The sequence below is a fragment of the Urocampus carinirostris genome, chromosome 15 (assembly GCF_059441175.1).
Source record: "Urocampus carinirostris isolate Australia breed hairy pipefish chromosome 15, RoL_Ucar_1.0, whole genome shotgun sequence".
Classification (NCBI taxonomy): Eukaryota; Metazoa; Chordata; class Actinopteri; order Syngnathiformes; family Syngnathidae; genus Urocampus; species Urocampus carinirostris.
The window spans coordinates 26,651,650-26,666,396 of NC_142363.1; the positions used below are offsets into that span (position 1 = coordinate 26,651,650).

General features: G+C 38.1%; 1 protein-coding gene across 1 annotated transcript in view; it reads left to right on the top strand.

The window, feature by feature from the left end:
- The window catches only part of rps6ka1 (ribosomal protein S6 kinase a, polypeptide 1), a 98,678-nt gene that overhangs the window by 28,479 nt on the left and 55,452 nt on the right, over positions 1–14,747 (top strand). The window contains exon 2 of the mRNA XM_088354881.1: positions 6,475–6,519. Within this exon, the coding sequence (XP_088211007.1) occupies positions 6,475–6,519 (45 nt within the window). The remainder of the gene's footprint in view (positions 1–6,474; positions 6,520–14,747) is intronic.

Below are 14,747 nucleotides of genomic sequence, written 5' to 3' on the forward strand. Positions count from 1 at the left end.
AAATTCTCTTAAGTACGCGTTAACAATGCCCAACTGAGTTCAATGAGCCTTTATAATTTTCTCTTTACCGCGACTATCTGCTTTTATCTTATTTTTACCCTCGGTGTCCCAGACACAGAGTGCATTAACCTGAATAAAAGGGGAGATAAATAGAATAGAATAGAATATACCTTTATTGTCATTGTTACAAAATGGGTTAACATATTGTGACAACGAAATTGGGCATGACACTCCAGTATCACACATTCACAGTGAGGTAAAAAACCCAAGAAGATAAAGGAACAGAGAAGATAAGGTTATAAAACAAGGAGGATAAGCTTATAGTTATAATTTACACAAAATTTACCCAAGAATGTCGGCATATAGGATGTTACATACAGTTTGGTATCGTGGGGTTTGTTCAATGGAGAGTGATTTAACATGCTTCTTGGTTCTTTTCATTTATTCTAGGATGAAAATGGTGAAATTAAGAAAAGGAGTTTTAAATACTGCCCAAATGCCAACCCAAACCTCCAAAACTCTGGAAAAAATAGTTTTTTTTGAGTGTATCTAAGACACACAGGCAGCTTGAGAGAGTAAAAATACTGAACTGTCTTCCAAAAATAGCTAGAGCAGTTTTTAGTACAAGTAAGAAAAACGTTTTTCACAATTAAAATAAAAAAAAATATGGAGAAATGGATGCAGGCTTATATCTCTTTTTGTTTGCTTTATGGATTCCCAAGGGAAGTTTGTTATAATTGTTGATTGAATCTTTTTTTTTTCCCACACAGTGTTTGTACAGGTGCTTTTATGTTGTGTTTTCAAAGATTGAAAATTCCTTGATCTTTGTGTTTAGTGCTCGAAAATGCTTGATATTGTTGCCATGTTTCTCAACAAGTCTGCCTTAAAGTGATGCAGACACTGAGACACAAAGTCCTGGATCAATTTCCTGTACTCCGGCTCCTGCCCACTTCTGATACATCCCACAACACCTACATGGGGAGATTTACGTCTCAAAAACAAAGACATTTGCGATTTACTCATGATCTAAAAATCACACACACAAGATTAAAATCACAGATGTAGATAGCAGATAAATGTGTGGCTCTGCAAAATACATGAATCACACCAGATTTTTTCTTTAATGATTCTGGAGACATTGGAATATTGGCTTTGAAAGTCCTTCAAAAGTGTCATGACCAAAGTCCATTTACCTTCCCGGTATCTCAGTTGTAGTTGTTATACGTCATTATGGAGCTAAAGCGATTTTTGAGAAAAACACTCGAGTGACGTTTTTTCCCAGTCGTGTGTTTAATTAAGTCTCCTCTCCGGCTTGCTGTGACTTCAGTTGTTCTTGTGCAGAAAGCTTGCAGGGAAAGTGGAATTGTGGAATTTGTGGAATTCATTGTAAGGAAGGCGGGGTTCTCGCCACAAAAAAGGGGCAGAATTCCAGGGTGGGTTGTTTCTCCAAGGAATTTTGCGTATTTTAATCCCGGTGCATAGTGAACAGATATTTAAAATCTTTTTTTTTTTTACTATTGGAAAATATAGTAGGTCAAAATGTAGTTCTTATTTATTGACTTTTAATATGTATTTATATTTTAATATATATATATTTTATTTTATATTATATATTATGATTTAGATAATATATATTTTCAACAGCTATAGTTCCTTTTTCCTTTTTCATGTTTTCATGACTGACACTATCCTTATTTTTTATTTTACTTGAAAAAGTAGGAGGTAAATAGAGTATTTTTTTATTTATTCATTCATCATTAAAAATTGTATATTTTTTTCTCAGACATTTTAAATATTGGATTTTATATATTTTTCACTTGGTTTTTACTATTTACATAAATAATTTTATGATCAATTTAACATTAAAAAATGTATCAATCAATATTATTTTTAAATTCATGAATACATTAAAATGCAATGACTTGAGTTATTATATAATAAATACATTTATAATATTTTTTTTACAGGGAATAAATTAAATCATATATTTTTATCTTTAACTCAAAAACTGTTGTTAAAAATATAGTATGTATTTATTTAAACATTATGTGTTTTCAAATTAGGCTGCCTTTGCCTTGACATGAAAACAGAAAAAAACTATGAGTTTTTCCATTTAATTTCATGCTGGTGATTTGGTATATTACAGTATTTTATATATACATATACATATGATATACAGTATATCCCCGCAACCATAACGGGGATTATCATTTCCAAAAATATATCAATGAATTAATATTATTAAACATGTATAATAGTTTTAACTTTGGCTAAATTTCCTTAAAATGTAAAGACTTGAATAACAAAGATTTTAAATAGTTTACATTTATTTTTCTACAGTCCGTGTGCATTTTTTAAAAGGCTCAAAAATGGTTACAAAACGTTGAGATAATCGGCAATAAATCCCCAGGATACTTCACTGAATTAACACTAGCGATGCATATTGTGCCATTTCCCGTGTTAAAAATAGATTTTTAGCAGTGCCCGATGAACCCTGCAAGTGCTAAACAACTTCTCTGTTGTCCCGAATCTGAAGAGGCAGCAAATCGGCTGCAAAAACATTGCGAGTCAGCATTCTGTGACGTAGCGTTGCATCTCTCCTGAGCCCTTGCACTACCCCAACAATGATCCAAATGTGACCAGACAGCATTTCTTTAGCAGGGATTCAAATGAAAAATGGTTTCGTCTCAATTTCTCATTCTGCACCTCACAAAACTCGCAGATTTAAAAAAAAAAAAAAAAAAAAATCTGCCGGAGTTACAAAATGTCATTTGTCATTGTCTGCCAAGATATTCAAAGCAAAGCTTTTTGAAGGATGAGGAGAAGTTGTGCAAAACGAACCAGTTAACAAAAAAGTGACTTTCTGAATTGCGCAATCCTAGAAATGAAAGGAAATATTGAGATCCGAGTAAAGTTAACTTGTAGGATATTGATATTATATATGTGTAACCGCGGTGTACTTGTCCCACCAAAGATCCACATTCACGCTGGACTGGATGATAAAGTTTTTATTACAGTTACTGCAAATGAATGAGTCACAACATTAGCTTTTCTGCTGGATTTTATCCCTTTGATCTCAGTAGCAGTTCTCTCTGAAGACTGCCCAACAAAGCATATCAAAGAGCTTTCTTTTCAATTTACATAAAATACATTTTAGAATATCACAATACAGCAGTACGGCGGCGCAGTGGTTAGCGCTTGTGCGGCACAGTTCATGTCATGGGAACCTGTCGTGGGTTCAAATCCAGCTCCAGACTTCCTGTGCGGAGTTTGTATGTTCTCCCCGTGCTTGCGTGGGTTTCCTCCGGGCACTCCGGTTTCCTCCCACGTTCCAAAAACATGCATTTCAGGTGAATTGGCTGGTCCAAATTGTCCCTAGGTGTGAATGAGCGAATGAGTTGTCTGTCCCTGTGTGCCCTGCGATTGGCTAGCAACCAGTTCAGGGTGTCCCCTGCCCACTGCCCGGAGATGGCTGGGATGGGCTCCAGCCCCCCGCGACCCTAATGAGGATAAGCGGTACGGCTGATGAGATGAGATGAGACAATACATTTTTACATCCATTTCAAGAAGATACTTTTAACAAGAGATCGTATAGTGGATTTTTTAACGTTTACAATGAATTCAACATATCTTTCTTTAGTCTGAATTTTAACCAACATCATCCTTTTTAATATATATGAGAAAATAGAAATAAGAAAAAAAATGAGTATAAAAACGGGTACAATTTACCTGCAAATGAATGAGTCACAACATTAGCTTTTCTGCTGGCTTTGATCTCTTTGATCTCTAAAGGGGAATTACAGTTTAGTAAAACAGAAACAAAACGAAAATAAATCTAAACAGCTTGACAATATCAATCACATTACTGTGCATGTTGAGAGATTTGTCAGCTGGGGTTATAATGTTTAAAATTAACTTCTTTTGTGGAGTACCAAAAGATGTGTCTTACCAGTAGCAGTTCTCTCTGAAGACTGCCAACAAACCCCGCCTCCCGGTCACATGTCAGAAGCCTAAACCAAACCCCACCCCATACCAGCAGATGGCACTGTTGGACTCATCATTGCAGGACACTTACCAAAAACTATACACATATTTCAGCAGGAATTTCAATAAAACAAAAGTTATTATTACACCCGTTACATATGAATTTGTTCGTAAGTTGCTTCAGTGCTATATTTTGTATGTTTAAGGTTTAAGGCTTGTATAAGTAACTTTTATTGATTTGTACTAAAAATTAAACATTTAATAAAATAATATGCTCTATAACGTTACAAAGCAGGCTGAATGATAAAGCATAGTACTGAAAAACATTAGGCGTTGACATTCTGTGGTCTGCGAAGCCCTTTGAGGCTCCTTGTGATTAAGGGCGTTACAAATAAACAAAGTTAAGTTTAACTTTTGGAAGAGTCAGGTGACTTCCTCCGTGAAAAAAAAAGCAATCCAACCATATTCTCAACCGCATCAATCCTTCTTATTCCACTTTCAAATGAAACTACTTGCCTCTTCTTTACACTTTACACCAACCATATTGAATGGATGTACGAGATATTAAACGTTAAAAACGTTCTTAGCGCTGGAGATACAGTATAGAATCTTTAAAGCGGATTTCTTCTTCAGGGGAGATGCTGGGTGACCTCCCACAGCGCCACACGCCGGTAGCGGCGAAAAAAAGTATTACAGTAATGTCCTGTACTCGAAAAAAGGTGCACAAAATCTAACTGACTGCAATGTCCGGATATTTTTCAACATCCCAAAAAAATGATCGTATCTACAGTTTTGTGTAAGTGGTCATTAGTAGGGGAGCTTCTGTACTTTGTAAATATTTTTTTTAATTTATCCTGAGTTTTTTTTATTTATCTCTTTTTTCGGTCTTTAGTACTTGTTTATCTTGTCTATGAAGTTTATGGATGTATTTCCCTTTATCGCCTGTGAGAGAGAGGGGCGCGCGCTGTGTGGCATAGATCCGACCCCCTCCCCCCTACGGCTCACCCAATCAATTTGTCAGTATTTACAGTTTGTTGTGTGGGTTTTTATTGTAAAGTGTCTCAACAGTGAACATACATTATTTAATGAGCTTCCATATAGGATTATTTTGCAATGTACAGCCACCTGTGACACCTTGACGGTAAACAGTAGGTAAAAGTAAGTCTGCCCTTGATATATTAGACCGAACAGTTCACATTATTGGGCAGCACGGCGGCGCAGTGGTTAGCGCTTGTGCGGCACAGTTCATGTCATGGGAACCTGTTGTGGGTTCAAATCCAGCTCCAGACTTCCTGTGCGGAGTTTGTATGTTCTCCCCGTGCTTGCGTGGGTTTCCTCCGGGCACTCCGGTTTTCTCCCACGTTCCAAAAACATGCATTTCAGGTGAATTGGCCGGTCCAAATTGTCCCTAGGTGTGAATGAGCGAATGAGTTGTCTGTCCCTGTGTGCCCTGCGATTGGCTGGCAACCAGTTCAGGGTGTCCCCTGCCCACTGCCCGGAGATGGCTGGGATGGGCTCCCCCCGCGACCCTGATGAGGATAAGCGGTACGGCTGATGAGATGAGATGAGATGAGTTCACATTATTAGAGTAGCTTCGACCCCGCCAGCATCTAACCCAAACATTGAGTTTACCAGATTTGGAATGCTATGGAGGATTTGCACAGTTGGCATTTGATCACCGAGCTATATGTAACATGAAAAGAGCTAGATCTATGTGTGCTCTTTTATTCTATTCTAGACATACTGAGCAATATATTATCATTGTAACACGTGAAAGGCAAAACAAACTTAACAAAATTTGTTACTGGTACTGTCACTAAAATAGTGTCATTATGTGATAAAATTGACTGCCTTTTCTAGTGCTATCCGTACCACTGGTTGTCCAGTGGTTAGAATTCCCACCACACTCTCACAGCTGAGATCCGGGTTCGATTCTTGTTGCATCCAACAGCAAAGATTGAGCTGAGAAAATGTGAGACTAGATTTTATACCGATTTCTAATCAAATATTAGGGGTGCACGTTATACACTAGTGCACGTTACACAGTTTTTACAAAAATATCATATTTTTTAATAATACAAGTTCATGACACTCTGGTGGTACCAATTAAACCCCAGTCGCCTGTCAGAATCTTTTTATGGTATGGCAACACTTCAACAAGATTACACATGGCAGGATAAACATGTAATAAAGACTTAAATGTGAAAAATAAGAAAAAAATGTTGGGGTAAATAAACAAAAATGTCTATCACCGGTTGCATTCTCAGTCGTTTCTCTGTGTTTATTACACATTCGTGCTGCAGCTCACTTGCTCGACAGAGCAGCAAGGCCTCGCAATCGTGTCGCTCGTAGGTTATTAGCGTCAACGTGGGAGCAAAAGTGTCAACAGCGGACTCGTTTCGCCCACGTTGTCTCGCAAATGTCCTCCATTTTTTTTTCCCGTAATGCCTTTTCGTTGATGGTTTTCTCTGTTCTTTTTTTCTTACGCAGAACGGCCAGAGCACCGCTGAGGACGGAGTCGAACCTGCAGTCAAGGTAGGCACATGTCCGCTCATGTTCGACTCGTTTATGGTGCATAACCACACCCACCTTAGGACAGTGTCAACATTCGGAAAACAGAAGCCAATTCTATTTCACTTTTCTTTTAAAAATATATATATTTTTTAAATATTGTCTTATTTACATTATATGTTTATATCAAGGTTCTTAAGGGTGCTTGAAATTCTTGAAAATGCTTAAAATTTAATGTTTTTTTCAAAGATTGAAAGGTGATTGTAAATGCTTGAAATGATTGCCCTGTTTCTCAACACGTCTGCTCTCTGGTGGCTTTGCTTTGCCATGATATTTCTTCTTGACTCGTGATTATAATGCGGATGTTTTTGGCCGACGACAAAACGTCATAACGTTCTTTTTCTTTAAATGTGTTTAGCCAGTCTCTTTAAATGTATTTAACTAGTCTCAAAGCGCTGCACAGATCAAAGACTATTGCAAACTACAGACTATTATGACACCATCCCCTCATTTAAAACCTACATGAAGGCAAATAATACACATATTATCAACGTAAAATATAGGTTATTCATTTGCTATAGAGTAGAAGTGTGTTTTAAGCTTAAATTTAAACATTTCCACTGAGGTTGCAGATCGAATCTCGGGGGGAAGAGCATTCCACAGCACCTGGACCCAGATGGAGAACGCTCTCGAACCTGCGGATCTCTTCTTGGCTCTTGGGATTACGAGTAGACCGGCATTTTCAGAGCGAAGGCTCCGGACCGGAACAAAGGGGGAAATTATATCTGAAAAATATGAGGGAGCAAGGCCATGCATGATTTTGTATAATACCAACAGAACCTTAAAATCACATCTTAAGCTAACATGGAGCCAATGCAGGTTAGCTAAAATCCGGGTAATGTGATCAAACTTTCTTGTTTTAGTTAAAAGCCTCGCTGCAGCATTTTGTACTAGCTGAATGCTCTTGATTTTGGACTTCGGGAGACCAGAGAGTAGTGCATTACAGTAATCGAGACGGGAAGTAACAAACGTGTGAATTATAATCTCCGCATCCGACTGATACAGCATAGGGCAAATTTTAGCAATATTGCGAAGATGGAAAAAAGTTGTTCCAGTAATATTCTTAACGTTTGTTGGAAAGGACAGATCGGGGTCGAATATGACACCTACATTTTTGACTGAGTCACTCTGGGTGATATTACATTTGTCAATGTCCAGAGCTGTTTTTGAGAACAAATCACGGCATTTAGATGCACCAATAACTAGCATTTCGGTCTTTTCAGAGTTAAGGCGCAAGAAGTTGAGTGACATCCATTCTTTTATCAAAACAAGCTTGACAAGATGAATTTCTCCTGACTGCTGAATAGCATTTGAGGTTTTAGCTCTATCTCCGTGTCCTCTGCTGTCCCGTTAGCGTACGATCACGTCACAAACGAGCACTAGCTTGCATGGCGTTCTAAAAGAATGGGTGAGTCAGCCCGTTTTTTTTTTCCCCCTTCCCTGTCCTCCATTATCACCGGGCCTTTAGGAACACGATCCTATTTCCTCCCGTGATATTCTGGAGGGGCAGCTTAAGCTCGCTTTTGTGTCCCATGTGTGTGAAGCTCATCTTGCGTTTTTTCGCTTTACAAGACGGAGAAATTTGCCGGTCCAAAGCAGTTTCTTTCAGCCTGAGTTGATTACACATGTTACTTACTTTTGCAGGTGCTTTCAGGTAGGGCCGCAACAACAAATCGATACAGTTCATTCAAATCAATCGTTAAAAGCATTGGCAACGGATTTCGACATCGATGTGTTGTAGAGGCCAACTGGTGATGGGGCGGATCGATTATCGGTACCGATATTTGGAAATTTGACTGATATCGATATCGGCATATTTCTTTATTCGACGCGCAGATTAATAAGAACAACACTGAGCAACTACCGAGCCATTCTCTCCCTGTCCTGTCTTCTGTCCCGCGCCTTTTTATTGGATAAGCAACCGGGGGCGGAGCCACTGAAGCGGGAAGCTGTCCCCACTCCGCACTTTCGGAAGTCTGCAGACTGGAGTGAGAGTTAGGGCTGTTTTGAATATTTTTCATATTATCATTATTATTATTATAATAATAATAATATTATCATTTTTATTATTACTTTGTATCCTCCCTTGACTACGAGCTAGGCACATGCGGAAGCAGACAACACAGATCGTAGTCTGTATTATGTGTCCATTGAAAATATTGATTGGGATCATTGTCTATATAATGAGTTTGAGACATTTTCTGACAAATGTCACTAACACTGGAGGCGACCCAATCTAGCTAAACGCTATAATAAGTACAACCACAACTAGTAGTACACAAGTTTATATAGCGTACTATAGTAGCCATCTTGTAATGCATATTTATAGTATGCTATAGTAGCCGTATGTTCATGCCAGTCTTTTGTACGTCGTGGTTCACTGATGGCTGAAACCAGATCACCATTGTAATGAGACCCGGGTTTTATTGGATTTCCCAGTGTAAACAAATCCTTGAATTGAACTTAAAATCTGACTCTCCTATCTACGGTTTGCAAAGTAAGACATGCATCAAGCCTATTGTGCTGTGTGGCTTTGAGAGACTACAGTGGATTACCATTATTAGTCATGTGAAAAATGAGTCATGCCATGAGGCTCTTTAACTCTACCCGGCAGAGTAAAAGCCCACATTAAACCACACCACCTACATTGCATATTACCGAATTTTGGGCATTTGCACGTCACACTGGGTGTTTGTATATTGTATTCTTTTTGCTTTATTATTGTATTGTTCTCAGCTCAGGGATGCTGCTGGAAATGTGAATTTCCCTGCGGGGATGAATAAAGTATCTCTCTCTTTCTCTTTCTCTCTCTCTTTCTCTCTCTCTTTCTCTCTCTCTTTCTCTCTCTCTTTCTCTCTCTCTTCCTCTCTCTCTTTCTCTCTCTCTTCCTCTCTCTCTTCCTCTCTCTCTTTCTCTCTCTTTCTCTCTCGTTGAAATTCTACTGTATTTACTGTCAAAGTTTTCAGTGCAATATTATTCTTTTATTTGAATTCATAACCAATATTCTTTGTTTTTTTACGCCAATTTTTGAGCTTTTACAGCAAATGGATATTGTCCTAAACTGAAATAATCACTGCAAGTGTAACTAACATTAAGTAATCATCTGAGGAGTCTGTTCATTTTAAAAGGGGAGCAAAACAGACAGATTACAACAAGGATCCTCAAACGATGCAGAAATTCTTTTAGGTGGATTTTTTTTTCCTGTCTGCATTATCATGTGTTTTGGAGTACGTATTTTACACGGTTGGATTCACTAGACTCTCGCGGATGTAATGTATGTGGGGAAATGGGGAACATTACAGCACTCCAGGGTGAGTTATTTATAGTTTCCGGGTATCTTGTTTCAGACATGTTTCTGTGATTTGTATATTTTGAAATGATCATCACGTCTTGAATCCCTGGAGTTTAAGCTTTCCAATGTTTTGTGGCATGACATCTTTCAGTGACTGGTGACATCGTGAAGACACCACTTTGTTTATCAACAGTCTGACGGCCTGTTGGCAGGCCCCAGGGACATCCAGTTTAACTTTATTAGATTCCTCCATCTACGGCTAGGACTGGGAGACCGACTCCTTACAATTTAATAGGATTGTTTTGCAGTGTGGATATAGGAAAGATTATAGTGTGTTCATAGTATTGTTGTTTTCAATGTGGGATTCTTGTTAAGAAAAACAGGGTTTCCACCAGAAAGCTTGCGAAGCCTGAAGGTTAGGGATGGCAATGTTATTTGACCTGGGCAAAAATTGTTTACCAGGAAGTTATGAACAGCTTATGCAGGATCTAATTCAGAATTTGTTGGAATGGTTTAGAACCCTTTAATTTCAGGTAAAATAAAAGGGCCAAGTGAGAATTTTCATTGGAGGAATCATTCATTTAGACGTTACTATAATTGTTTGTGGCCCGCTGGGCCAATGAAGCAGTTGCCGAGACCGTGGTCATAGATTAGTCTAGTTTTCTAGTACATATTTTTATCTTTTTGTAGTCAAATATTTTATACAGGAAAAAAACTACTTTTCTAGGATATCCAAGTAACAATCAGCAATCAAGTAACAATAAGCAATTATGTATTATTGTTGGTCCGGGTTGTTTTCGAATACCGGTATACTTTTCATCTATCATAATAAAGATTTTGTCTTGCAGTTTTATTTAATATTAGTGCTATTGCTAACATTAACGCACCTCATTTCATTGACTTATCTGGGAGAGCTTATCAACAAATAGAATCTCAGATTTGTACCATTATGGTTTTAATCGATTCAAATAACAAACTCTATAGGACTCATATTTATTAAAAAAAAAAACAACATATTTTGTATGATTAAAAATACATCCTGAGCAAGACATTCGTAAGGAATAACTGATTTTAAACGATGGTTAGAATTAACTGTTTGTGCAACAATAAACTCCCTATTATTAACTTGTATTCTTTAATAAAATTTTGTTTTCAAAACAGAATCAATATCGTTTTTTTATTTAAATGAAAAAACTAAACTCATAACTAAAAAAAAAAACAACTCAACAAATCGAAATCGCACAAAAACATGAAATAATGCTTCAATGAATAATAATAACTTGTTGTATTTACTATTGTTTTATAATCAGCTTTCAGTGATTTTGTTATATTAAGACATTCGATTTCACAAGAAGGTACATTTTCAAATTATTGTATTAAATTATTCCGATTAATTGCCGATCCCTAATATAGTCTTGACTTTGCTGCAATTGCAGTCAATGTTTTATAGCCATAGAATAAGTATCGAGGGTTAGATTGATTTAGCCTACTGAACGCTTAGGTGTGAAATCCACGGCCTGCCACTGCTGGTATTGGTAGGAAAAAAACTGATATCGTGCATCTTTATTGTTTTCTTTTTTTTTTTAATTTCCATGTGGCTGCTGCAGGGATTCCCGATCTCTTCTTCCGAACACTAAAACCCTGCTAGCAGGAAATCAAAACAAGTAAAATTGGCAACTAATCAGCAGATGGTCCTCTGGAGCGTTCATGCCTACGAGTGTCTCTCGGTATTGCAGTTATTAAAAAAGTGAATTACAAGCACAGTACCGATGACATCACTTTTATTTTCGCTCGCCGGGCATCTAATGGGCTTCCTTCGGGCTCCGACTCGCAGCTTTTGCCGAGGCGTATTGATGGAAGGATCATCTGATCCGTGTTGCCAAGGGAGTTGCTATTACTCGCTCGTCTCCCGAGTCAGGTTGTTAGCGATTCTCTGCCTCGTGAGTGCAGAAATCCTTTTTATCCTCGGCGATAAATTTGTTGGAGAGCTCGCTCAATAAAAACAAAAAGGTACGCTGTGTTTTGCGGCAATGAAGTCGTTTATTGTTCATCCATCACTGCGGAAACAAAGTGCACAAAATAGTTCACTTGATGAGGTGGTTTCTTTATTTCACTATGGGTAAATGTTTAAGAGTGTGTTACAGTTTAAGTGCTTCCTAAGTTGATTTTTTTTGTTTTTAATTCCTGCCAGTTCCTTGTTTTGACTTCTATTGCGCATGGATGTTTGTTGTTTTGACTATTTCAGACGCTGACCTACTTACGAACGAGATCGTTCGTGAGCTGAATTTGGTCGTAAGTTGCTTCAGTGCTATAGTTTGTATGGAACGTATGTTTAAGGTTTTTATAAGAAGCCTGTATTATTTTGTACTAAAAACATTTCATAAAATAATATGCTCCATAAAGATATATAAAGTTGAGTTTGACTTACTTTTGGAAGATGCGCTTCAGGAGGTCCTCCTCTGTGGTAAAAAGAGATCCAACCATTTTCTCAACCGCATCAAGCTTTCTTATTCCACTTTCATTTCAAAAGAAACGGCTCCCACTCCTTTAGAAGACCAATGAAGAATATAATTTACTTTTATTGTCATTCTTTGTAACCATGCATACAGAACAAAATGTCGATACACCTGACCCGTATAGTTAAATGCAGCCGCAACCAAACAGGGCGCCGCCATTTTAGACCCAACTGCTGTGTTGGGAGTCATTAGGTGACCAAACCCTCCAATTCCAACCCTTAATGCCGAGCGCCAAGCAGGGAGGCAATGACTACCAATGTTGCAAGTCTTAGGTATGACTCGGCAAAGGCTTGAACCAGACCCTGCCAGTCTCAAAGCAGGCGCCCTACCATCTAAGTTACCGAGCTGGTTTACACTTCACACCAACCATGTTGAATGGATGCATGAGATATTAAACAATAAAAATGTCAAAGTTCTTAGCGTATAGAATGTTTACACACAAACTAGGAAAAGGAAGCGAATTTCTTCTTTGGTATGGATGCTGGGTGACCTCTCACAGCGCCACACACCGGTAGTGGCGGAAAAAAGCATTACAGTCATGTCCTGTACTTGGAATAAAGTCCTCACAATACAAAATCTAACTTACAGCAATGTCCGGATAATTTTCCACATCACGAATGAAATGTTCTACCATTTTACGTAAGTCAAATGGTCGTACGTAGAGGAGCGTCTATACCTAATTGTCGCTATCAGCCAATCATGTAGCTGCTCTTTGATTTCTTCACCCTTCTGGGTGGATTTGCTTTCGTAACCTAGTATCTGTTATAAAATAAAAGGGCTCAGGGGAAGGCTTCTCAAACGGTTCCAACTCCTTATCTGAAGGCTTCTCTCCCTGCGCTCCTTGCAAGTTCAAAATCCATGAATGTCTTCTCTCTTTATTTTGAGCGTCTATTAAAGTTTAAATGTATCTTTACCCTATCAAGGTTCTTCATTCTAATTGGCCTATTTCGGATTATTTAGAAAATGTATCTACTTCATTCATTTAAATAAAATTTGATTAAATGATGCGCAGAAAATACACGTACTATCTCAAACATACTTTAAGGTTTCGAAATTTGTAATTATATTACTCGACTCCAGACGTTTTTTGAAGAAGCAGACATGTTTGTATGCGTCTTAGTACTGCAGAATTTGGAATGACTATTTTGCCAAGGAGGCTTTTACCAGAGGTACTTTTGCGCTTTAACGGGCACTTATATCCCCCAGATAAGGCCAAATGTGATGCGCAGTTATTTAGGCATTTTCCAATGTTTCCTTCTTTAGCCACTCGTGTCAGCCTCTAGGCTTCAGGCGATTGAGCACCTCTAGTCCCTATTGTAATTGCGAGCTGCATCATATAAACAAAACACACTCTTGCAATCTTTTACTGTCCTCTTCGTAGTATCTCGCGCTAGCCTCTGAGGTTAGCTTTGGGCTTACGCTCAGACCAACTCCAGGTATTAGTTATTTTCAGCCGCCCCCAATGTATCCAGATTTGTAGTTGCTCGTGGGGATTAATACCAGCTTTTATGTCCTGTCACTGGCTGAGAATCATCCTTGCTGACTCAAAAATATGGAAGTAAGCTTCTAAATGTTGCCAAATTGTATCCTTAGGGCTTCTATTCCATGCTGCAATGGCCACTCGTGGAGAATTTTTACACATTACCACTTTAAGTCGCAAAATGCAGTATAATCTACCTATTGGCCGGAGGCCAGAAATTGGATTCAGGTAACGCACCAGAGATCGTGGTTAATGGCGTTTTATTTTTTTCCTATTTGAGCAAACTGAATCGGCTTTACAAACTGTTTAAACGGTAGGCTTATAGCGTAGAGAGGTCCGCAGGCAAAACCTATAATTGAAAGTCTTGAAGAAAAATGTTCTGCTTTCATTCTGACTGCATTTAAACCTACAGTCGACCCCTGGATACGACATGTCGCACGTGTAGCCGACCTGTAAAGCAGTGAACCCATCATATTTCTTGAGAGCTTGCAAATGAACACCTCCATATCCATTTTGTCTCTTCCCTTCAAACCACTCGAAGATCCTTCTCCATTTCGGGGTACTGTCAAAGACATTATTGTTTCTCCTTCCAGCTTTGTGTATTTTAAAAAGAATTGCACAACCAAAAAGGGAAAAATTCAGCATATTTTAACTGTAAATTCTGTGCTCACGTGTGCCCATTGATTTTGTTGTTATTGTATAAAACACGCCCTCTCCCCAGGTACTCCCTACCATATTCTACTTGTGACATACAACCAAATATGTGTGTATAAACTGATTCCCTGGTTTAAGTATTTTATTTTATAGTTGTAAATATGGCTTGGGAGAATATCAGAATATTAGTTGGGAGAAATTCAGCGTTCTCGTACCGTAACTGTAATTAATTGTACTTTGTAAACACGCC